This window comes from Halichondria panicea, chromosome 12 (genome assembly GCF_963675165.1).
Source record: "Halichondria panicea chromosome 12, odHalPani1.1, whole genome shotgun sequence".
Lineage (NCBI taxonomy): Eukaryota > Metazoa > Porifera > Demospongiae > Suberitida > Halichondriidae > Halichondria > Halichondria panicea.
Window position 1 is genome coordinate 4,823,409 of NC_087388.1, and position 27,252 is coordinate 4,850,660.

At 38.2% G+C, this 27,252-nt stretch overlaps 2 protein-coding genes and 1 pseudogene across 3 annotated transcripts; all 3 read left to right on the forward strand.

Annotated features, from left to right (window-relative positions):
- Positions 1-1,170: 1,170 nt before the first annotated feature.
- LOC135345258 (chitin synthase chs-2-like) lies at positions 1,171-9,709 on the forward strand. Of its 2 annotated transcripts, none has more exons than XM_064542670.1 (7): positions 1,171-2,578; positions 2,705-3,170; positions 6,168-8,343; positions 8,607-8,657; positions 8,737-8,895; positions 9,004-9,049; positions 9,185-9,709. In XM_064542670.1, the coding sequence occupies exon 3, from the start codon at positions 6,741-6,743 to the stop codon at positions 8,232-8,234; it is 1,494 nt and encodes a 497-aa protein (XP_064398740.1). In that variant the 5' UTR covers positions 1,171-2,578; positions 2,705-3,170; positions 6,168-6,740; the 3' UTR covers positions 8,235-8,343; positions 8,607-8,657; positions 8,737-8,895; positions 9,004-9,049; positions 9,185-9,709. The 2 variants fall into 2 exon arrangements, with proteins under 2 accessions (XP_064398740.1, XP_064398739.1); XM_064542669.1 differs by having other exon boundaries at positions 9,004-9,039.
- LOC135345495 (guanine nucleotide-binding protein G(i) subunit alpha-like) lies at positions 8,570-12,391 on the forward strand (annotated as a pseudogene).
- Positions 12,392-16,732: 4,341 nt separating this feature from the next.
- LOC135345217 (chitin synthase chs-1-like) lies at positions 16,733-24,911 on the forward strand. Its single transcript, XM_064542597.1, has 6 exons — positions 16,733-17,176; positions 19,490-20,114; positions 20,943-23,123; positions 23,559-23,606; positions 23,678-23,779; positions 24,320-24,911. Exons 1-6 carry the CDS (start codon positions 16,751-16,753, stop codon positions 24,691-24,693), a joined length of 3,756 nt encoding a protein of 1,251 aa, XP_064398667.1. The 5' UTR covers positions 16,733-16,750; the 3' UTR covers positions 24,694-24,911.
- Positions 24,912-27,252: the final 2,341 nt, after the last annotated feature.

The following is a 27,252-nucleotide window of genomic DNA, read 5'->3' on the forward strand; positions in this document are numbered from 1 at the left end:
ATTATTCTATTCTTTCAAATTGTCTATTATTCCCACATTATTCCTCCAAAGCACAACATAGACCCCATGTCGTTGCGCACTGAAGTAGCATCAAACTATAAATAATGGCCATACATATGACTCCATTATATCTATTAACACAATAATGAGCCATATATAACTCTATCTATTGACACTATATAATATAATTATATAGAATGCCAATGAGATAATTAACCATGTCACTATGCATGCAGTATACTTCAGTCAGGCCTATAAAAGTTAATACTATAATTATGACTCGTATTGACATGTATTTCAACCTGCCTATTATTATAAAGGTACCTATTATGCCAGCATAATTCTCACACAAAAAAATGTGCCTATTATGCTCAAAATTATGCCAGCATAATAATCTATCAACTTCTACATATACATGCATGCATGCATTCGAACACGGAGTGTTAACCATGCAAATCTGCATGGATGATAACAAAAGTTTGCAGCATGTCAATATAAAGAACCAACTGCTATGGGATTATATATACTGGACAAATGCTGTATTAACCATTAACCACACCGCTGCAAGTCTCCCTCCTGGGGCTATCCCGGGGAAGGTCCCTTGCATGCCAGATAATAGTTATTGTATCGGACACTTATGAGGATGCATGCCTTGAGTAATTTGGGCTTTCAGTTTGAAATGTGTAAGGTAAAATGGAGTGCACAGCACACAGCCTCAAAGCCATACATGGCTAGCATAATTATAGTTAGCAGCATAGTTAAATTATATATAGCTCCAGCATTCGTGTGTATTTGCATGTCGAGCATTCCCACATCATTATAATAATTATAGGCTATAACACATGTATTTTTGTAAAACTAATAATTCAACAAACAACTCAGAAACTGAACGTGCATGTGTAGATATAGATGTATGACTATTGCATGTGGATGATCAGATTGTGTAGAAAATCGAACACAGAGTGTTAACCAAATCTGCCTGATAACAAAAAGTTTGCAGCACGTCATTATTATGTGAGCATTATACAAATCAACATTATTATCATACTGAGGACAAAAACCAACTGATATGGGATATTAATATAATAATGCTGTTGTTATGGACGTGCTGTATTAACCACACTGCAAGCCCCCCTCCTGGGGCTGCCCGGGGAAGGTCCCTTACATGCCAGATAATGGTGTGTAAAGTTATTGTATCAGACACTTATGAGGATGCATGCCTTCCTTTGTGGAATGCAGTGCCAATATATGGCATATTGCACTGTGGTCAGTTCTATATATTGGCAGGGGAAAAAAGCCATCAACAATTGCTGTCAATCGCTTGTCTGCCATTTGAAAACCCATTCCGTAAAATGCTGCCAACATAGTTGAAAAGAAACAGCTGATGAATGCTACTAGACACCGCAGGCGTGCAAAGGGGTTCTATTTCCACTTGTTAGTGATGTCTCTCGTGATTTCTGGGTCTTTTTCCAAATTTTGAAATTACAACAGAAATGGCAGGGTACTTCCTATCTATGGTACATGCTAATTGCTACCTATTTTCTCTTCTTTTGTTGTCTTGGAACGTTCTTCATTGGGTAAACAGTTTTGATCGGTCTTTGCATTGATTTTGTGAAAGTTCTTCAAATCGGAGAAGAAAAAGAACTCTATTGAGGAAGAAGAGAGAGCTAGCGAAATACTTTGCAAGTTTGAATTAGAAAAGGAGTATCAAGCCATGAGAAAAAGCACATCTGCATGTGACAAGTTTTTCTGCCCCTTTCAGAGTCCTGTTCTTGTCTTTATTTGTATGGCTTAATTAACTACTTTGGAGCACAGTTTGCTTTTGTGATTTGCAGTGCTTTGACATGAGCCAACTTGACCTGGTTTTTCTCAATGGTGGAGACTATTATGTTGGTTGGTGCATTCATGTTTTTGGGGCATGTAATATATAGGGAGCACTTCACCACTTGGCCTGTTGTTACCAATGACATGCAGTCATGTGTATGATGAGGGTGTGATAAAGTAATTACAAACTTCAGATCCGGCCCCCAAAGCAATGAATATAGTTACTAATTACTTGCTATAAATGCTGCACTGCATGCATGCAGCAGGCATTGCTATACAAGTTCATGCATGCATGCATGTATTGAAAATTGTAAGTGATGTCTGGTGGATCCGGAACTAGTGATCATATCGGAGTGAATTCAGATTCACCACAAGTAATAATTCAGCCAGCAAATATACAGAGCGAGGATTCGGAATCTGCAAAGTTACAGTCTGCTAAGTTACATGCTTTTCATACTCTTATTCGGCCGTTCCATTTCTGCTTATGCTGATTTGTACCGTTTTCAGCCAAATATCGCTGGTGAATCTGACCAACCAACTGAGACTGCACACATGGATAAACTGCAGCGACAACTCAACGGATAACGACTGTTTGAATCAATTGGATACAGAAGATGAGGCCGAGGCTATAGCCGTGTTCTGGTACATTGTTATCATTTTGATAATTCCAAATCTGCACACTTTTATTATGTCATTCATGCATGGAGTGCTTTCGCAGCAGAATCCTTGGCCTTCTATTGTGTCTGGTTTTGTTGTAAGTTAAATATATCATTTACTGTATCAAAACATAACGATTGATGCATGTGTTTGGCATAATTTTATTATTGAGCTGACGTTTTTATGACACTTGCTTACTTTCACACACCATAATTATATGCAGGGTGCACTGGTCTCTATCATTGAAGTCTGGGTAATGTGTACTGTTATTTTCTTAGGAATCTCTGTCCTTCCACCTGGATTAAATCTTTTTTTGCTCAATGGAGTTTGTATTGTGCAGGTGATACTGGACATTTGTAACTGCAAAAAGAAAAGGTTTTCAAGGGGACAGTACTCCGAACTTAATGATCAAGAACGTAAGCAGAAGAAATTGAGCTTTAGGTGTTATCAACTCTTTGCTGGTGTGACATTTTTGGTATGTTTTTTATTTGTTCAAGTACCTTTAATGGCATTTCTAGAAAAATATCAGAAAGCATTTTTTAGTTTGCTATTGGGTATGATATTTTTTACCCTTTTTTGGTTAAGAAATGCTCCAAACTGGATATCACAACTAGCATGCATTTTAACTTTCCAACAAGGTGACAAAATCCATCAAAAAGATTCGAAGTCAAGGAAAATGTACAAATCAAGTAAGTGTATTAGGTATAATTATGACCTTATTATACCCTAAACGGTTACTCTGTATTCAATTGAGTTACCAAGTATTAAGTATTAGAACACACCTTAGCCAAGATTAATATTATTATTCTAACATCGCTTCGCTCTCCCTCACAATCAATGTTCTTCCCTATGATAGCAGAGCTACAGTGTCGTATTCAGGTAGGGGCTCAGGGTGTTCAAGCACCCCCCCTCAAGCTAAATTATTACTTTAACTTTCATAAATGGTAAGCAGCACTAGACCGGCTGGCCAGCCATATATCCGCAAGGGAAGATACTGGTGGCTAGCTTGCCTAAGTGAGAGTTGTTTCAGTGGACTTTTAATCAGTAGTATGAAATCATCATGTACGTGGTTCGTACATGGTCATATTGAGGTGCATGCGTGGGTTTATGCGTGGGTTATGTTTGTGGTTATTCGAACCACACAACATAATCCAGATTAACTACGTGGGTGAAATATGTAAATGACATTGATTCTGCACTCTGATAGGTTATTACTAGCCTCGAGACCAGGTAATCGGCCTGGATTCGAGGCTAGGTTATTACCAGATTCAGGTAGAATGGCACAACTCTCAAATAAGCAGATGTAGAACTGGCCAAGCGAGTCTAGAGCAGCACTATATATCTAGGCATTCAGATTGAAAGCTATATAGCCTTGATATAAATAAAAGCAAATAACTTGGCCTGTGCATGCTTAATGATTGAGACCATACCTTAAAAACCTTGTCATTCGCAATAAAAGTGGGTGTGGCTTCCGTGCATGAGTGTCAACATTTTTACGCACTCTTAACATTCTTCTACTGCATTTCCTAGAAAAACGTCACCGAGATTATTTGACGAGCAAAGCGAGCCCTGGTCACACTAGCGACTTTAATTTACACCATGCATTTTTCTGTTTATATATATAGCGCAACTCGTATAGTGCAAAATGTTTGAGGCACTTAAATTTCGTTGAATAGTCTTTTTGTTGACTAATTTTCGTGGGTTGATTGCTTACCTGCAGCCATGCCTTATATATACTTTTTACACATTGCAGATAATTACAACTAAACAATTAATTTTCGTGTATAGGATTGCTAACCCACGAACACAACGAAAATTAAGCCCCTTGAAAATGTCGCGCTATACGGTATGATTTATGTTTTATGGTGGGAGGGGGGGCCATAAAATACAAATGAGGGCGAAGCAGCGCTTGTGCTGCACAGGGAGTGAGTTTGGAAGATGTGTTGGTCCATCAGGAGCACATAAAGGGAAGGAGCATCTAACTGTGTAGAAGAGCTGTTGTCTAAGGGGTTTGACCAAAATTAATATCTTCTTGTGTAGTTGTGAAATATGTGAATATGATTACCAGTACTTGTAATGATATTCAGAGAAATGTTGCTCTAGCTGTTGTGGTTTTGTCAGCTTGTACTTGTTACTATAATTATTTAGACAACAGTAATTGTAGGGGAGTTAGATACGGTGGCCCTGAGGTACACACCTACTCCATTTTTCATTTGCGGTTCATTTTGCGATTCATTGATTTTGCAGTTCAACTGTGCTTCTGCAATTCGCTTTTGCAGTTCGCTTTTGCAATTCACTTTTGCAGTTGACTTCTGCAGTTGGCTTTTGCAGCTCACTTCTGCAATTCGCTTTTGCAGTTCTCTTTTGCAGTTTGCTTCTGCTTTTGAAGTTGTCTGGCTTCTGCTCAATCATATGTGCTTTAATAAGAAACAAGCAAGAGTTATGTATAGCTATAGCTAGCTAGCTATGTCTCAGTCTGCTGTGTCTGTCTGTGTTTAACGTTTATCATGGCACATTAATCTACACAACAACTCAACGGTATAGCCTATATAGGGTAGGATGTATGCAGATATTAAATACCCCAGATCTGTTGATAAAATACTTTTACTCGTGAAGACCAAACACAGACTGCGGAGATATTAGACACACAGCTATAGCTATAGCCAGCATAATATTCTCTTGCCTGTTTCTTATTGAATTGCTAATTATGTTTATGGTAACCTGTTTCTACAGGCTTGCCATCAGCATTTCAGTATACACATGTACTTTTCATTTATTTTGCCCTTATGTTGTCACGTGATTATTGTGATTGAGCAACTGCAAAAGCAAACTGCAAAAGCAAACTGCAAAAGCGAACTGCAAAAGCGAACTGCAAAAGCGAACTGCAGAAGCGCAGTTGAATTGCAAAATGAACCGCAAATGAAAAATGGAGTAGGTGTATACCTCAGGGCTACCGTAGTTAGATGCTCCTTCTCTTTATGTGCTCCTGGTCCATGAGAGTTTAGTTGCCAAAACAATTCCTATAGATCTCTTGTTGGGTCACTGGTTGAAGTTTGGTGGCTCGTAATTTGTGGTGTTTGTGCAGGGTTGGATTTATAGGGGATTTTGGCATTCAAATGAGTCCATGTTATAATATCTTATAGTGCTCAGCGAAAAGGTATATGCTTAGTTATACAGTCATGTCGGTAAGTCAATCAATAGATGAGAAAAAGCAGAGGTCCAAGTACACTTCCTTGTTGTACACCAAAAATCACAGTCTGCAAGCAAGGATGATGAATAAAAGTTGTTAAACTATTAAGGTGGATACGACCACTTAGATAAGACTTGAACCAGAACCATAATAGGTTGCCATGCAGTTATACCTATGAGCCAAAATAGTTCCTTGTGGGGCACTGAATCGAGCGCTTTTCTATAATCAAAATATACTATGCCTTGTCTATAATTATGTATTTAAATACGATGGGTACTGTTAAGAGTTCATTAGGTGACAATAATTATTGCAACAGTCGACATGCAGTATAGACTAGCAGAATTGTGTACAATAGCGCTTCCATTATGCATGCATGCATGGCATATCTTGTGTACAGTTTAAATTATAGGTTTTTGTGGGCTATAATTATTGCCTAAACCAATGACAAGCAACACGTCAGTGACATCATGACAATCGTGCATTTTACATTTTGCAGGTCTCATCAATGCAACAGTTCGTTTGATATGCTACCCGTTTTTTGCTTACTTGGTATTCCGAAACATGACTCACCACAAAATAGATCCTTGGTGTTCAGAGTGCACAAATCTTCAGGGTATAACACTTGCTCCGTTTCTGATTCAAATCTTCACCACTTATGGTGCATACTGGATTGCGTGGTTTGCTAGTGCAATGGCACTGAGGAGGAGTATTTTTGCTGCTTTGATTTTCTCTACTCCAGTATCTATTGCAGCATACTATGGAAGTGCTGCGATGAAGGTAGCTGCCCCATTCTTCTTTTTGAATATCACTGAACACAGCGACATTGATGTTATTCATGACCCAACAATTCAACCTTGGTACATTATTGGCATGGTTTTTGGTTCTCTCGTTTGGATTGCTTTCACATTTGTGTTGATTGTACATTGTTATAGATATAAAGGTAAAGTAATGGCTTTAGATAAGGACATATTTATGACGCCGTACTATGATAGCATTTTCTTCCAACAACATCTTTTTCTCAATATGAAGATTCAAAGAGCAACTAAACCTAACACTTAGCAAACTGAAAATGTATATATGTTTACCAATGTACCAGGAGAGTGCTGAAGAAATGAAAACACTGCTGGAATCTGTCAGGGGATTTGCACTTACTGCAGCAGGAAAGGTTGATGGTAATGAGTACGAATGCCATATTGTAATCGACAATGGTGCCCAAAATACAAAAACGACAAAATTCTCCAGCCAACTTTTGGAACTAATTAAGGAAACAACTGGAAAAGACTGCGCAGATGCAAAATATGAGACAAAATACGGTTGGTGCTGTAGATGGGAGCCAGGGTTCAATGGTATTCCGCTCATTGTCCATCTCAAAGATCCCACTAAGGTGAGGGACAAGAAACGATGGAGCCAAGTGCTGTACATGAAGCTCATAATCGAACACTACCTAAAGGATAAGCCGATGGAAAATGCTTATACCCTCACAACAGATGGTGATGTCAGCTTTGATTATCAATCTGTTGATCGTCTGATTGATAGAATGAAATCTAATAAAACGGTTGGTTGTGTGTGTGCTCGAACCCACCCAAAAGGATCGGGGATTCTTTACTGGTATCAGCAATTTGACTATGCTATCGGACACTGGCTTCAGAAATCAGCAGAAGATGTTCTAGGCTGTGTGCTGTGCTGCCCAGGCTGCTTCAGTTTGTTCAGGTGCACAGCTCTCAAAGAGGCACTTGATGAATATTCCAAGCCGGCCGAGAATGGAATTGAATTTTTAAGGAGGAATATGGGAGAAGATCGATGGCTGTGCACATTGCTAATTGAGAAGGGTTACAGGCTTGTTTACTGTGCTATATCGTCGGTTAAGACTTCCTGTCCTGAATCATTCGCTCAGTTTTTCGCTCAGCGAAGAAGATGGATACCTTCAACTATTGCCAACATAGCTAGCTTGATCTCAAAACGCTCAGTTATAACAAAACATAGCAATTACATATCTGCTCTCTTCATTCTGTACCAAATTCTAAACATTGTATCAACTGCAATTTCTCCAGCAACTGTAGTGTTTATGATTTCCAATGGACTAAAATCGGCATACGGGTTGTCTGAAACTGCAAACCAGGCACTTATTGGGTTTGTGATAATTCTTGGCATTGTTTTTGGACTTATCTGTCTGTTTGCCGATGATAAAACACAAATCGATATAGCCAAAATACTCACGCTGGTTTTTATTGTCTTGATGATTCTCGTATTGGTTGGTCTAGCCAAAGAAATGGTTCACCTCATACCCCATTACCACCCAAACAATCCAGCACTTCTTAATTGCACAAGTGTCATGAACGATACTCAAAAGTACGAAGAATGTATCACTCACTATTTACCGCCAGTAAGTTTGATCTACTTGGCATTCTTCACGACAATCTTCGCACTCACAGCATTTTTCCACTTCTCTGAATGGACAAATATACTCCACGGCCTGACATTTTTTATTGCATTGCCAACAGGGTACTTTCTACTTCCTATCTACTGCGCTGCAAATTTGAAAAACCAGAGCTGGGGTACATGAGAGGAGAGAGACAAAAAAGACAAAGGGTTGATTGATTACATAAAGGTTGGTTGGAGTTACGTGAATTGCTGTATATCAGGGACGTGCTCTAATTTGGAAGCTAACAAAGGTACATACAAAATTAAAAGTACATATATATACATAGTTATACACGCTGTATTCATATAAGTATAATCTAGCAGGTAATTTTCGTATGAACTGCCCAAAATATTCCTATAGCTCAGGATCAATTTTATGATAGTGACGTTGAACCTATAATTGCAGTGATGCTCTACAATATAAAATATACGAAAATGTCTACCATACGAACATAACCCGCTATATACGATAATTGAATGACACATGTTGTTTTGTTGTTTTTATCTACCACAGTAGTAGGTGATTCCAATCAGAAAGCAGATAACAGCTCGAAATTTACTCCAAGTAAGACCCTATTATAGGAGCATTTTCGTATAATTTATACTGATAATGTAAAGCTCTAAATTTGAATTTTTCCATGCAGTTGAACTTGTGGAGAGTCATAGAAATCAAGAGGAGGTAGAGTTCTGGAAGGAAGCAAGTGTCATTGACATACTTCGTAAACCATCACAGCAGAATGCGAGAGATGAGGAAACCCCATCTACAGTATCAGATTCTAATTCGGAAGCTAAAGCTAGCCAAAGTGATTGCATGCCATTCATACAACATTATTTTAGTAACATAATAAGCGCTTGAGTGCCGAGTGTCAGTCATTCCATGCATGTTTTACATGTAATTTTATTAATTTTAGGTGTCACTGATGTGGAACAAGATGAGATTGTCAAAAGTAAGATCTAGTAAGAGTGCATGTTAGGACTATAATTATGCGCAGTTTGATTAAAGAAGTGCATGTATATGACTAATACAGTGTTAACATTAATGTAGCTCCAATTAATGTAGCTCCAAAATTAACACTATATATAATCATACAGGTAAACCTAAAGAGAGTCAAGACGATCACAAAGCAGAGAAGAACATCGAATCTTGTGAACAAGAAGGAGAAGCTAGAAAAGCAAACAACCAACAAGAGACGAAAATTAAAGAATCCCTCTCTACCTTACGAAACACATCGCTTGCGGCTTTGTTTGTCGTAAATATTTTGTGGATACTACTTCTTTATACTATTGAGTTTGTAGAGATACATAAATGTATATATCAAACCATTTGGAGTGAGGACGTTCGAGCTTGTCTTTCTTTCCTTGTATGCTCTGCTACTTTTCATCCAATTTGCTGCGATGATTATTCACCGAATCATCACTTTGGTGCACTACATTGGAACTTTTTCGAAGGGTACAGAGGGCGAAGAGACGAGTGAGGGATGTATGGCGGCCTGTGTGAGCTGTCTTGATACTTCTGAGCTGTTCATAAATAAGACTTGGTAGATATAATTATACACTTTTCGACTGTGTAGCTAATACGTAGGTATAATAGTTTGCACGGTTATTAATGTTAGTATAGCAACTCCTGCATATAGTGCAATATTGTTTTTGTTTGAACAGATGTTATTATAGCAACTTGCACATAATTTTTATTAATTTTCACTGTGTTATTAATTCACAAAACGATTAACATAATGTTCCAGTCTCTTGCACAGCTTATAATAACAACTATAGCTGCATGTGATTGTACAGTGAATATAAAATTATTTATATAGCTGTAACAATTAACAGTCTCTGCTATACAAGCATAATTACAGAAAGTGAGTCCGAGCTGAGTTCTTCAAGTTAGCAGGAACTACATCATGCATGCAGACAATCACAGCGACCAATAAATTATAATTGCAAGCTGCATCAAACATTTTAAGAAGACTATAGATGTTGATGATAGCTCAGCCAATAGCAGACAAAACAACCTAGAGAGACTAACTACCATGCATAATTGATATACGGTTGCGGAATATATACGATTCTTGTATTAATTTTGCAAATGCTACACAATTAATAACGAAAGAATAATACCACCTCCTTTTGAGATCAACGGCAATGAAGTGGCTATAATAATTATTATGCTATAATTATTATTATTATCACATTTGTGGATTTGTATTTGCAGGTTTTCAGATCTGGTCTTTCCTGAGATATAACAACATAATTTTTGAATGGACGAAAGTCCTCACACACAAAATGAAATATCGAATAGCTTTTTCCATGTGGGTGTAATTCCACATGGCCTCACCTAATGAGGAATTTGTATATTGTGTGACTATGTCTTTAGCAACACACCTGCATGGTGCATGGGAGTACCGTAGTTGTATTTAATGCTGCCTGCATAGTTGACTTTGTGTGTACATCAATTGAACTAGAGTTTACCACTCTTCAGAATCTATTGTACAACTCTTCCTTATATACCCTACACAATATAAATTGTCTAGAATCGGGTATATAACGTATGTGTGTGTTCTAATGAATTTAATAGTGAAAAATGCTGTAATATTATAATAATTATGTTTGCATGCCCCCCCACACACACACACACACAGGATTTAAGACACACGACAGGTGTTCACTGTGGTCATGCAGTCAAACTGGCGATATCAACTGAATTTGTGGGTCAGATGAAGCTGTGGAACGACCCAGGAGTGCAAAAATGTTTCACTAGAGCAAGAGAGTATCAACTCAACGACTCGACTGAATAGTGAGTCATGTCTCTTTGGGGCAGGGGCAGTGAGTAGTGAGTCATGCATGTCTCTTTAGGAGGGGAGGGGGAAGTCAGTAGTGAGTCATGTGAACAGCTTTTTGCTGAACATGTTGTAGAGAGCTGTCTCGGGGGAAGGGAGGGGTACAATGCGTACATTTACTGTATATTGTGGAACCTTTCATTAAGGACACTTTTGAAGGGGCGTAAAAAGGAATTTTTTTCTGTTCAAACATAGTGAGGGATTTTTGCATACAGAGTATCAACTGTAATGGTATGGTTAGCCCATCCTAGGTTTCAATCCATACCCCTCTCCCCCTCAGCTACCTGAGCTTGTTGGACCGCTTGGGTAACCCTACCTACATCCCGTCGAAGCAGTATGTGCTCAGAACAAGAGAGTCAAAACCACTGGCATCGTAGAGACTTTCTTCGACTACAGAAATCTCAACTTTATGTGAGTGGATTGGCGTAGATTATGTGATAGGGGTGATTAGAACTTCTAAATATTGGGACCTGTGGCAATGTCTTGAGGTTGCCAGATTTGAGTTGATTACTATTTCTATGTGTTTGCATTTGTTGAGTTGGAACATGGTTAAGTTGAACCAAGGGCGTATATAACCGCCTATTTGTTCATGTCGGTATACTGGATTCTTTTTTTAGCTTAGTACCCTCCTTTCCTTCTCCCCCGTTTACAGAACTGTATGACTGAGAGTATGAAACTGTTTGACTCAACCGCTGGTTTGAAGAGACGTCTATTATTCTCTTCCATGACAAAGAAGGATCTATTTGTTGAGAAGATAGTCAAATCACCCCTCACTCTGGCCTTCCCTGAATACACTGGTGAGTGCATAGGTGTGTGATTCTATGAGGATATGTGTTTGCATGCTCTGTCTTGCTGTGTTAGTAACTCCTTATTTGGTAGTTTTATCACTCAGTGAATTAAGCCACTCTTCAAGAGTTTTGTGTTTATAGAAGTCTTGCATTTTTAAATTACAGAAGACCACTGGCATTTAATGAAATTCATAGTTAAAGCTTATCGTGTGTGTCTTTCTTTAATGGCTATTATCTCCCCCTTATTGTGTGTACACATTTTGGTCCAGTGGTTAGATTGTGCTCACATGTATATACAAAATGTACCAACTCAGATAGGGCTCATTACAATGTTGTAGCTAAGGCTTGTTAATTGCAGCTTATAGCTAGGCTTTCTTGTAATTAAGGCCTATATACTTTCAATTTTATTGTATGACCCTAATCTATGACCTCACCAACCTCTTTTCACATGCAGGTCCCAATACTTACGATGACTGCAAGAACTGCATCAGAGTGAAGTTCAAAGATCTGAACCACCAAAAAGCCAAGAAAGAAATATACTCTCACTTCACATGCGCTACAGATACAGGGAACATTCAATTTGTGTTTGATGCAGTCACAGACGTTATAATCAGAAAGCAATTAAGAGATGTTGGTTTGTATTAACCAGTCAATTATTGTATGAATCATTTACAATTTATGTGCCTCTGTTCTGTTTGTCTGTCTATATATGATTTGTGAATTAGTTATTGCTGCTACTGTATTCTGTATGTTAAGGATGGCAATTAAATTGAGTGCAAGCGTGTGTCTATACACGTAGTACGTAGGTTAAAACAAAAGAGCTTGTATATAGAGTCACTGTGTATAAAGTGCATGCATAATAGTGCATTGTATGGGGATGAGTTATATCATAGGTTATATTGTCTCGGAGTTGTAAGTTGTACAGTCAGCATAATGAAAGATTCTCAGATCATAACAATGACATTCTTTTATGGGCTGGTTTATATATGGGTGCTGCATAGTGCTATGAACAATAGATACATGTGTGGATGCTTGTACTACTTGCACAAGCAATTTAGCAATAAAAATAATGTTTTTCTTATAGTGCATGTTGATACATGTCTTGTTGCTGGCTTGTATATGTAGCTATAAATTAATTATAGTGTCATATTATTTTCCTTATTGTCCATGCATATATATATGCTTTGAGTTTCTTGTGGGCACGATTCTATTCTTCTCTACATATACAATTAATTTGGCACATGAACGTAGTTGATAGTTTACTTATAAACAATTTGTGCTTTCCTCATGTATTGGTTAGCCTGACACAATTGCTTGTATTAGCTTGTTGCCTTGGATAGAGTATACATTCCCCTTGTTTTCGCTTTGGTTGGATCAGGCTCTGATCCAGCTGGCTATGAGGGTGCTCCATCGTCATGGCTACTCGCCCATCTACACACCGTTCTTCATGAAGAAGGAGGTCATGCAGGAGTAGTTCTTATCAACTGTATTAGCTCAGTTAATATTTTGTTTCTGAGAACTGTCAAAACAGTTGCTCTGCATGAGGGTGCCCCAAAGGAGAACACAGAGTCCGAATACAGAGTGAGGACTGTGAAGCGTGTGATCCTGTTTTGACTGGCAGTGCCCGTAATCGATATTTTTTGGGTGCTTTCCTAGCCAATGTAGCATTTTTTACATTGCAAATGTTATTATGGACTGCATGTCTTGTGATTTGCATTGCTATATATACAGGGTTTTGCAGAATTCTTGCAACAGGGCTAAACAGACACAGCAATGACTTCCATATACAACTGCTGACTTATAATAATATTATTATGCAATGGTCATCCTGAAATGTTGATGAGACAGGAGCTGACAAAAGAAATTGCCAGAGGAGATTTGGTTACAATAATTATAAGACCTTCTGTCTTCACGCTTATCAATATCAGCCAATACCACTGTTTGGAGGGTATTTCGTTTATCAACCTTATGAATGCTTACAACCTTATGAGCTGATGCTCTCTGGACATCTTTCAATTCAAATAACTATACACATACCAGGGTTTCATACAGGATTTTGAATTAGAGGGGATTTTAAAAAGTCACCAGAACATTTAAAAAAAGGTCAACAATACCCTGCCGGCTATGGACACTCAGTCTTACGACTGAGTACCTGAATGCAAATTTTAGGGAGGGGGGGGGATTGGAGCCAGAGGGGGATAATCATATATTCCTGTATGCTGCATATACAATACATGCATGTACACAAAATACATGTACACAAAATATTATAGTCAGCAGTTGACTTCCATATATGGAAGTCATTGCAGTGTCTGTTTAGCCCTGTTGCAAGGATTTTGCAAAACCCTGTAATATCATTACCCTTAATTTGTTAAATGCTTTGTGGTTGCACTATATAGCTGTCTTTATCTATCCATATATTACAGGATGTGAAAGCTTATAGAACTCTTGCATCGGTAGCCTTCTCATTCAGTGTAGCCACAGATGCTTTTCTTAGAGATCATGTATTCATTGTATTATTTATACAGAGCAAGGATTTGAGCATACAATTGCATGAGTAAGGCGGCTTAATGTGGACATGCTGTAAGCACACTACATGCACAGCTCCCTTCTGGGGCTGTCCCCGGGATGGTCCCTTGCCAAATAATGGTGTGGTAAATTTATTGTATATCTACAAGAATGCCTTTGTGAATGCAGGTCCCAATGGACTAGCCTCAGCATTGCCAAATAATGGTGTGGTAAATTTATTGTATATCTACAAGAATGCCTTTGTGAATGCAGGTCCCAATGGACTAGCCTCAGCATTGCAAATAATGGTGTGGTAAATTTATTGTATATGTATAAGAATGCCTTCCTTGTGAATGCAGGTCCCAATGGACTAGCCTCAGCAGTCAGCAACCCATTCAGATTTTTGCTGTACGAGTCTATGATTAATTATGGGTTTACGGAAATAATTTTTTTTTTTTTTTTTTTTATGAAAGATTTAGCAATTAATTGCAAATACCGTATAGCGCGAAATTTTCGAGGCACTTATATTTCGTGGATTGGCCTCTATAAAAGCCATTTCGTTGCACAATGTTCGCGGAATGACTGCTTACCGGAAGCCACGCCTTTAAATCTTGCACGTTATAGCAGGTAAAGAACGATTTTCGTGGACTTAATTTTCGTGTAGGATTGCTAACCCACGAAATCCACGAAAATTAAGCCCCTCGAAAATTTCGCGCTATACGGTAGCTACAAAGCTAGGGTGAAGTGAGTCCTATAACATACGTTTTAATAGTTACAACATGTCAACTAGATGTGAATACAGATGAGACTTAAATGAACTTATACTAGTACAGTCTACTAAAGTAAAGTCCTTGTGGCTAACCAGACTATTCCATATTGTGATTGCATGCGGAAAAAATGAGAATTTGTAAAAGGATGTTCTACATTGGTAGGGGACCAGAGTAAAACAGTTAACAGTTCTACTACTGTACGTCATATTTCTCTTGGTTGCTGGGTTGTTTGGGAAGTCAGTTAGATTGTGTAGTATTTTGAAAAGGTGGCAAAGCACCGCAGCAAGGCGCCTCAGCTGCAGAGAAGGAAGCCTGGTCAAGGTGAGTAATTCTTCACTTTTCAAATTCCATTTCTTCAGACAGACTCTCATAGCAAATCTCTGGACTTTTTCTAAATTGTTTATTTCACACTTGTGAAATGGGTTCCATACAGAGGATGCGTATTCCAGATGTGGTCTCACGAACGATGTATACAACTTTAACAGTGTTGTTGGAGAAGAATTCTCAGAGAACCTGCGATGTAGGAGACCTATCAACTTCCTTGTTTTATTACAAATCGTATTGATGTGAGTGTGCCAGCTCAAGTCAGCCGATATGGTAATTCCTAAATACTTGTAGTTAGAAACCTGCTGCAGAACATAACCATTTAGAAGTAGAGTTGGAGCCTTCAATGAGCGCGATGTTTTCTTAGAAACGGACATAAACTTACACTTGCCAAGATTAAATTCTAATAATTAAGGTATATCTATAACATAAAATTAGAAATTATACTATAGGATGTGCATGCGCCTATAGTTTTTTTAAATTATTTCACCAACTATAATAATGCTATAACACTGATGCCCCTTTATATTTGTATAAGCTGATGATCAATTGTCTTCATGTGTACTTTTTAAGCATGCAGTGAGTATAAAAAGTATTGTATACAAGAAAAATCTTTAGGGGATAAATTTTCCACGGTCTTAAAACTCCCTAAAGTATGGAAGGTAGATCTAAAAAGATTTAAGACATTTTCTGGGAAACAAGATGATGTCACTCATTGTAGGTGGACCAATCAAATTTGTTCTCATTCAGTGCCTCATGTAGAAGACATGCATTGCCTCATGTAGAAGACATGCATTTAAGCATACATTTCAGGTTAAACTAAACTTGCTGCTTCTATTTTAGATTTTGGAACAGGTATGTTGCATGCAGTTACGTATTATAGACATACACATGCATGCATGTGTTAGGGGGTGTGAGAAATTACACTCACAAGTATGTGCTAGTGTAATTTCCCGAAACAATTGGTAATTCTAAGAATTTAAATACACCCCTAACACATGCATGCATGTGAGTGTAATTTCTCAGCCAATTATATTTTCTCAGGTAATTCTGAGAATTTAAATACACTAACAAATAATTAATATAACACTCCAAAGTAATGAATTACTAACAAACATAAAAATTATCGTTTCAATTGGTAAACTTGGTAACATTATAATTGTATATATAGGGAGCACTTTAAATTTACCATTTGCAAGTTGTAAAATATAGTTGTACCAATGGCAATGACATGCAGTCATGTGTATGGTGAGGGTGCATGTCACTGTGATAGAGCTTGCAGTATGCAATTCGAACTATCTATATACTTCAGATATATACGGGGGGGAGGGGGCCAAAGCAATGAATACAGTTAATAAGTGCATGCTTGCTATAAATGCTGCACTGCAGCAGGTATTGCTACTAGTTCATGCATGCAGTGAAATTGTAATAATGTCTGATGGATCCAGAACTAGTATTCATGTCCAAGATTCTGAACCACCACAGTCAGCATCAAATCCAAATGAACAGAGCAAGTCTAAGGAGGATTCTAAATCTGCAAAGTTACAGTCTGCAAAGTTATATGCTTTTCATACTCTTATTCAGGCTGTTCCATTTTTTCTTATGCTGATTTGTACCGTTTTCAGCCAAATATCGCTGGTGAATCTGACCAACCAACTGAGATTGCACGCAAACTGCAGTGGCAACGCAACGGATAATGACTGTTTGGATACAGAAGACGAGGCCGAGGCTATAGCAGTGTTCTGGTACATTGTTATCATTTTGATGATTCCCAACCTGCACACTTTCATCAAGTCATTCATGCATGGAGTGCGTTCACAGCAGAATCTTTGGCCTTCTATTGTGTCCGGTTTTGTTGTAAGTTAATTATCACTGCATGCATGTAATCGGAACCATGTAATCGACTAAAGTGTTTGGCATAATTATTGGTGTGCATGCGCAAGCAAGGAATATACAGTAGTGGGTTTGTTGTGTGTGTGTGTGTGTGTGTGTGTGTGTGTGTGTGTGTGTGTGTGTGCGTGTGTCTGTCTGTCTGTCTGTCTGTGTAGACTGCTACAGCTGCACGAAGTGCAAGTAAGAGCTTCTATATAGGCTTCTAGTCTTGGATTTTAATTTGTAATTTGCAAAATAATGCTTTGTTCTAGAGTTTATGCCTAGTTTTGCCATTGCAGCCTTTTCAGAAAAGTGCGTAGCAAAACTTGGCCACCGAGTGTTGCTATACTCTACTTATAGTAGTTAGCTCTGCACTAGGACGCTATAGCTATATTGGTATAGCTGGAAGAGAGCTGCAAGGCTCTGCTGATACAGCCATTAATTTTATACTTACATGGACTTTTGGCATCGATCGTTTTTAACATCAATCATGGGTGTCGATCATCAATTCATTATACCCCATGCACGCTTTATGATTCTAGATTCTGGCATACCCAAAAATGATCAGTGGACCAAAGTGGCCAACTTGAATTTAGCACTGTGACCACAGAATCTGAAATTAGCTTTTGGCTATCAGCTCAGCTTTCAGCTATCAGCTTTTAGTCAGTACAGTGGACCTAAGTGACCAACATGAATTTAGCACTGTGACCACAGAATCTAGCTTTTGGCTTATCAGCTATCAGTGAATCAGATCAGATCATCATGCTGAATTTTGCATAAAAATTAACTTTTCGCAAGCAGCAAAGTAAATCAGCTAAAGCTATAGCAGGCTATCAGCTATCTAGCTATCAGCTCTCTGCATGGCTATCTCACTGGCCAGTCAGTCCCACATCTAGTCTGGCCACGCCCTCCTCAATTAAAATGAGGCTGCTAATAATTATTACTGCTAGGATTTTAACCTAATCATGTGACTTTAAATTTTTTATGCATCCATGCATGACATATAATTATAATAAACCATAACTCAGATAAATTATTATAATCAGTAACTACCAAGTATTGTAATTTAGGGTGACAGGTTCTTAGTGAATCTGGACAAGGTTAGTATGGCACCTTGAAGGGAATGCTTATTGCCACACATCAGTTTGGTCTATATAAAATAGATATTTTCCGTGATTTAAGGTTGTTCCTGGGAAATAAATTTAAAGGGTGAATTTGCTCACTACAACATAACCCTAACCCTAACCCTCAATCAATGCTCGACAGTGGGGACAGGAGGAGCGTAAAATCAAATCACCTATATATGGATTATATTATGTGTGACCTGTGTGACCTACGGCGATAGGTGGTTTGATTTAGGTTCCTCCTGTCCCCACTCTCGAGTACTGGGACATGCAGTGTGGTGGAGCAAATTCACCCTTTACACGCCCTTATTTCCATGCAAGGATCAACCTTAGGGTGGTCAAACAAACAACAAACATTATACAGTTAGCATGCAGGTTAAACTATTAAATATGTTGGAAGATATCTATATACACCAAACTGATGTGTGACAATAAGCATTCCCTTCAAGATGCCATACTTAACTTTATCCAGATTCACTAAGAACCTGTCTGCCCTAGATTACGATACTTGGTAATTACTAATTAATTAATAAGTTATGGATTGATTTTTGATATAATTATTATGTCATGGATGCATAAAAAAATTAGAAAATCCTAGCAGTAATGTTAGCAGCCTCATTAATTTGGGAGGGTGTGGTCAAACTAGATGTGGGACTGGCCAGCGAGATATATAGCCATGTATAGAGAGCTGATAGCTAGCTATATAGCTACAGCCTTAGCTGATTTAATTTGCTGCTTGCGAAAAGTTAATTTCTATGCAAAATTCAGCGTGATGATCTGATCTGGTTCACTGATAGCTGATAAGCCAAAAGCTGAAAGCTGAGCTGATATAATTTTATAGTCAAAATCTAATTTCATATACGCATTAGATTCTGTGGTCACAGTGCTAAATTCAACTTGGCCACTTAGGTCCACTGTATACTGACTGAAAGCTGAGCTGATAAGCCAAAAGCTGAAAGCTAAGCTGATAGCCAAAAGCTAATTTCAGATTCTGTGGTCACAGTGCTAAATTCAAGTTGGCCACTTTGGTCCACTGATCAAAAATGTTCATCATGAATTGATTACTAGCTATTAGTAGCTTTATTAGTAGCCTTGGCACACCTCCACCGAGGCATCAGCACCAGCAGTACTTTCATTTTATTTATGACTTGCTTCCACACATGCATATATACAGGGTGCACTGGTCTCTATTGTTGAAGTCTGGGTAATGTGTACTGTTATTTTCTTGGGAATCTCTGTCCTTCCACCTGGATTAAATCTTTTTTTGCTCAATGGAGTTTGTGTTTTGCAGGTGATATTGGACATTTCTACAATTTTAATTGAAGCACTACGGCGAAGGATAATGAAAAACGGGTCCGGTTATGATCAAAAGCTACGTAATTTTGCTGCAGATGATAAGCAGCAGAAATCAGGCTCGTTAAATGAGGGCCAAGATACAGAACAACAAATGGTACAACAAAGGAAATCAAAAAACGGATACTCAAACATTTCTGGTGACGATCCGGAGCAACAGAAATTGTGCTGGACAACAAGAATCTTAGCCTTCGGGAATTATATCTTGATTGTCGCTTTGTTGATTGTTCTTCAAGTTACTGTAGTACTTTTGGTATTTCTAGAAGAAAAATATTGGAAAGGAAAATATTGGAAAGCATTTACTAGTTTGCTGATGGGAATGATATTTTTTACCTTCTTTGGGTCAAGAAATGCTCCGCAAAACTGGATGTCACAACTAGCATGCATTTTAACTTACCAACAAGCTGACCAAAAACATTCAAAGTCAAGGACGATGTACAAATCAAGTAAGTGTGTTTAGTTTTAAACCTATGATTTTATAGCTAGGAGGCTAGCTCGGGTGTGCAGTTCACTAGGTATTTTGGTGCTGTGTATAATTATGCGGTTCTGTCGCGAGGATAATGGAAGTGTTTATCCATGGCCAGTAGCTATATAAAGTAATTATTGCAATCTGTGCCAAACCAAATGGCCTGTATATCGAGGTGACTGAGAGGCAGAATAGCGGGAGTCTGTGTAGATTTTATCAGTTATTGGTGACCATAGAAATTACTACATGCACATGACTAACGTGACTTCCTGTATATGTCATGGGTTTGGAATTTGCACACTGACCAATCCAAGTGTGGGTAATATATAATCCCTCCAGAACCATGTACATCTATACCACAACCATATACATTCTATTATACTCTTGGTATGATCTACCGTATAGCAGGTAATTTTCGGGGGACAAAATATTCGTGGTTCAGCAATATTGAGACATTTCGTGGGTAATATTTTCATTGTTGGAGCTTGCACTGCAGGTAAAGGTAGGCAAGATCACTTCATTCATGGGTAAAATATTCGTGGTCAGACCTTTAACCACGAAAACCACGAATATTTTGCCCCACGAAAATTACCTGCTATACGGTAGATCATTAAATTACCCTATACGGTATTCGGCTGTATTAGCATGCACCATGCAGAACTTAATTGTGTATACTTTACTTGATAATATAAAAGTAAGCCGAATTAAGTTCTTGTTGTATGTTTACACGTTTTTGTGAGCTAATATACAACCAGTATATACTGACAAGCAACACGGCAGTGACGATTGTGCATTTTACATTTTGCAGGTCTCATCAATGCAACAGTTTGTTTGATATGCTACCCGTTGTTTGCTTACTTGATATTCCGAAACATGACTCACCACAAAATAGATCCTTGGTGTTCAGAGTGCACAAATCTTCAGGGTATAACACTTGTTCCTTTTCTGATTCATATTTTCACCACTTATGGTGCATACTGGATTGCGTGGTTTGCTAGTGCAATGGCACTGAGGAGGAGTATTTTTGTTGCTTTGATTTTCTCTACTCCAGTATCTATTGCTGCATACTATGGAAGTGCTGCGAGGAAGGTAGCTGCCCCATTCTTCTTTTTGAATATCACTGAACACAGCGACATTGCTTTTATTCATGACCCAACAATTCAACCTTGGTACATTTTTGGCATGGTTTTTGGTTCTCTCGTTTGGATTGTTTTCACATTTGCGTTGATCGTGCACTGTTGTAGATATAAAGGTAAGATAATGGCCTTAGACGAGGAAATGTTTATGACGCCGTACTATGATAGCATTTTCTTCCAACAACATCTTTTTCTCAATATGAAGACTCAAGCAACTATACCAAACCCTGAAATTCAAGAAGCAACTAGCAAACTGAAAATGTATATATGTTTACCAATGTACAAGGAGAGTGCTGAAGAAATGAAAACACTGCTGGAATCTGTCAAGGGATTTGCACTTACTGCAGCAAAAAAGGGTGATGGAAACGAGTACGAATGCCATATTGTATTCGACAATGGTGTCCAAAATACAAAAACGACAAAATTCTCAAGCCAACTTTTAGAACTAATTAAAGAAACAACTGAAAAAGATTGCGCCGATGCAAAATATGAGACAGAATATGGTTGGTGCTGTAGATGGGAGCCAGGGTTCGGTGATATTCCGCTCATTGTCCATCTCAAAGATCCCACTAAGGTGCGGAACAAGAAACGATGGAGCCAAGTGCTGTACATGAAGCTCATAATCGAACACTACAAATCGATGGAGAATGCTTATATCCTCACAACAGATGGTGATGTCAGCTTTGACTATCAATCTGTTGATTGTCTGATTGATAGAATGAAGTCTGATAACAAGGTTGGTTGTGTGTGTGCTCGGACCCACCCAAAAGGATCGGGGATTCTTTACTGGTATCAGAAATTCGACTATGCTATCGGACACTGGCTTCAGAAATCAGCAGAAGATGTTCTAGGCTGTGTGCTGTGCTGCCCAGGCTGCTTCAGTTTGTTCAGGTGCACAGCTCTCAAAGAGGTACTTGATGAATATTCCAAGCCGGCCGAGAGTGGAATAGAATTTTTAAGGAGAAATATGGGAGAAGATCGATGGCTGTGTACAATGCTAGTTGAGAAGGGTCACAGGCTTGTTTACTGTGCTATATCTTCAGTTAAGACTTCCTGTCCTGAATCATTCGCTCAGTTTTTCGCTCAGCGAAGAAGATGGATACCTTCAACTATTGCCAATATAGCTAGCTTGATCTCAAAACGCTCAGTTATAACAAAACAAAGCGACTACATATCTTCTCTCTTTATTTTGTACCAAATTCTGAACATTGTATCAACTGCAATTTCTCCAGCAACTGTAGTGTTTATGATTTCCAATGGACTAAAATCGGCATACGGGTTGTCTGAAACTGCAAACCAGGCGCTTATTGCATTTGTGATAATTCTTGGCATTGTTTTTGGACTGATCTGTCTGTTTAGCCCTGACAAAACACAAATGGACATAGCTAAAATACTCACGCTGGTTTTTATAGCCTTTATGATTCTTGTATTGGTTGGTCTAGTCAAAGAAATTATTCACCTCATACCCCATTACCACCCAAACAATCCAGCACTTCTTAATTGTACAAGTGTCATGAACAATACTCAAAAGAATGGAGACTGTATCACTCACTATGTACCACCAGTAAGCTTGATCTATTTGGCATTCTTCACGGCAATTTTTGCACTCACGACAATTTTCCACTTCTCTGAATGGACAAATATCTTCCACGGCCTGACATTTTTTATTGCATTGCCAACAGGGTACTTTCTACTTCCTATCTATTGCGCTGCTAATTTGAAAAACCAGAGCTGGGGTACACGAGAGGAGAGAGCCAAAGAAGACAAAGGGTTGATTGATCTGATAAAGGACGGTTGGAGTTACATGAAATGCTGTAGATCAAGAACGCATTCTGATTTGGAAGCTAGCAAAGGTACATACAACAATTAATAGTTTTACACACTGCATGTATTCAAAATATCAAGAGTGTGGTAGCAACTACTATACACACCTTTTTTAAGTACATTGTTGTCATGCATGTCACAAATACTACGCACTGTGTTGTTTGACATTACCATGTATGGCTAAGGCATGCATGCAGGCTCACAATCAGAAATTCTACTACATCGCCATGTACTTACAATATACATGTAATTAACCATGCACATCGTTTTCTTGAGTGTGGTTTTAGAGCCACTTGAGATGCGAGTGTTTTACACACATGTATGACCAAGGGCGTAAATGACTCTGAGTCAGACAACAATTGTTTGTTGTATGGGCTGTATAATTATAGTATAGTTGCTATATATACATGCAACTTCATGCACACTCATAACTTGAATAACACTGTCATATTTTTATCCAGTAGGCGATTCCAATCAGAAAGTAGATGACAGCTCAAGGTCTACTTCAACAAGTAAGAATACGGTTTTAGATTGAGTATTTTTGCTCACGTAAAGCTCTCCAAATGTAATTTTTTCAATGCAGTTGAACTTGTGGAGAGTCATAAAAATCAAGCGGAGGTAGATTTCTGGAAGAAAGCAAGTGTCATTGACATACTTCGTAAGCAGAACGCTGACAAGAAGAGAGGTGAGGAAACTCCATCAGCTACCGTATAGCAGGTATATTTCAAGGGTATAAATTTTCGCGGATGAACCTCTACAAAGGATTTCGTGGATTTTATTTTCGTGGTCTGAGTTCCAGCCTTTTGGTGCATGCGCACATCAACATGCTGCTGTACCTCCACACCGTTAGCCTCGAATCCATAATACTGAACACGCCTACTATTCAATAAAGATATAAATTTTCGTGGGTATAAATTTTCGCGATACAGGCTCAATCCGCGAAAACCGCGAACATTTATACCCTCGAAATATACCCGCTATACGGATCCAGTTTTTGATTCGGAAGCTAGCCAAAGTGATTGCATGCCATTCATACAGCATACAAATAATGTGCTCGATTACAGAGTATATCAGCCATGCATATAATTATATAGCTGTATTCCAATTATTTATCTATCATTGAACGAGTGGATGGATAGTAGTTAATAGAAAGTGCCTGACCATTGCATGTATATAAAGACATGCTATAGCTCCAAAAGTGATTACAGCATTATATATTATGCAGTTATACCAGAAGAGAAGAAAATTGAAGAATCACTCTCTACCTTACGTAACACATCACTTGCAGCCTTGCTTGTGGTAAATCTGTTGTGGATACTACTTCTTTACACTATTGAGTTCGTAGAGATACATGGCTACATTGAACCATTCGGAGTGAAGACGCTCGAGCTTGTATTTCTTTCGCTGTACGCCCTGCTACTTTTCATCCAATTTGCCGCGATGATTATTCACCGAATCATCACTTTGGTACACTACATTGGAACTTTTTCAAAGGGTACAGAGGGCGAAGACACGAGTGAAAGTTCTTCTGAGGGATGTAAGGTGGCCTGTCGGAGCTGTATTGATACTTCTGAGTGGTTCTTAAATAAGACTTGGTAGATATAATTATCCGAGGCTGTGCAGCTAAATAAGTACCTATTATTGGACAGTTAAAACATTGAGCAGTGTGTCTTATTATAGCAACTCGTGCATAAATTAGTAAAATTATCGTTTGTGCGAATGAACAGATGTTATAATTATTATAGCAACTTGTACACATAGATATTATTTGATAATGCTGATACTATATATGATTATATCATTATGTTCAATCAGTACAGAGCCAACATAGACACACAACAGTTCTTAATTCAGTTCTCTTTCAGACTACACGTACACGAGTAGCCTCGATCCCAGCCCCTCTTAGCTTTTTCCTGCGGCCTGGAATCGAGGCTAGTACACGAGGTACCTCACCAAACTAACCAATCCATGCAGGCTTACAGGCTGGCATGATGTCACAAAACGTAATATACAATGGAACCCCTCTATAACGAACACCTTTGAAGAACAATGTTTTTGCCTTTATACAGAGGTGGCCTTTATACAGAGGTGGCCTTTGTAGAGGTTGTTTTTTACACAAACTGTTCATTTGGGACCTAGGTGCCTGGCCGTTATATAGCAACTGGCCTTTATTCTGATGTGGTTGTTAACAGAGGTTCCACTGTAAATACATTTACTCAACATAAGGGAAATTCATTTACTTCAAATAGCACACAATGTTCCAGTCTCTTACACAGCTTATATATATATAGCTGCATGTGGTCTAGTGTGAACAGACCACAAAACCACAACACACTTGAATGACAACTGTTCTGCATTGTGAGCTATATAGCTGTTACACGTACAAGCAGAGAGACTAACCACTATCAATATCTTAGAGGAATATACGATACGATTCTTGTATGCTACAACATTAATAACAAAGAAAGAATGATGCTAATAAAATTCATCTTTAACTTTGAGAAATGCAATAAAGTGGTTCTAATAATCAATAATTTTCACCTGCATGGTTGATCAATAAACTGAAACTTAACTTACAATGTTTGATGTTTAGTGTATTGTTGATAGCATGATGTCCAGGTTGTGCATGTGTGTTGTTGAGTGCAATTTCCTGGAAACTGTAATTTTCTAAGAATTTAGACACACCCCTAACTTTAAGTTGTCATGAATAACAAACATCATTACAGCTGCTATAGGTTTCTGGGATATGATAATGCACAAGTATATTATTGATCCTTGAACCGCTGTATAGGCTGATTATTAGCCGTATACACAGACACACAAATACACTATCTATAATTACACCATATACCTTGCTTACACATGCGCACCGAGGCATAATTATTATCATATAGGCATGCAGTACGTAGCAAGACGAGATGTAAGAGCAAGTACTGCACACAGCATATATACTTTATATATAATAGGCCTTTGTCTATATTAGTTTAGTCTACACTATAAAAATGATGTGTGGTTTTCACCAAGTGTGTGACTATTCGATGGAAAATATCAGCAGGAAAAACGCACATTTTCCATAGTCAAAAACCACACATAATTTTTACAGTACATAAAATTAATAATAGTTAGACATGCACTGTTTAGGAAGTTTCTACATGATTTAGAAGCCCAAAGGGATGGTTGTAGTATCCCGAATGTAGTGAGGGTTGTACTAGCCCTGAGGGCTTCTAAATCATGTGGAAACATCCTAAACAGTGTCTATAAGCACTTTAGATCAATAGCAACCATGAGTCTCTAGCCAATCAGATTTGAATGTTCTTCTAATCTTTGCTACATGATTTTCTAAGTGAAGTATACATTTTCTAAGTAAGTACATGATGTTCTGAGTTGGATAGAATACCGCCTTTAGCCAATCAGATTGCAGTATTAATTTATGCACGGCTATAATTATAGTCATTATTGATGCATGCTAAAGTGGTATAGTACAGATTGTCTCCGCATCTCACCATGTTTGTGGAATATGCATGTGTATATTTTTTCACATAGAATTAAGTGCCAGTGTATTATTGAAGTTTCTTGGAATCAAGTTTCAGTCTTGCATGCATATTTCTAAGAAACACTCAAGTGATTTCTAAGAATTGATGAATGCCATAATTTTACTGAATATGTGCAGGATTGTGTTTTGCACATGCTGTTCATAATAATATCGCCAATGATTATAATGCCCTATGGCTATGAATATCATACAAGATTCTTTGTTGTGTCTTCAAGTCCTTTGATCCAGTTAGCAGATATTCCTCCTACTATTCTAACCCGCTGCATATGTAATTATGCATGGTCATGCACTCTTTGTATAAAAGTGTGTCCCTCTTACTAGGTGCATGCGCATTCAGTTTGAAATAAGTTGTATAAAGCATGGCGAGTAACAAGAAATTCACAATTGAGACAGGCTCCTCAGCTGTCTACAATCCGACAAAGACGATTACTGGTTTGCCTGGAGTCTCCCCTACCTCACCCACCTCTTTAACACCTAGTTCTTATTGTAAGGCATCAGATGAGGGAGTGATCACTGAAAAACATCTACTAAAGCCTCCTGATGCAAAAATTAAAGTGGACTCTACTCCTAACTCATCGATACCCCGTCCTATAGTCGTTCAGTCC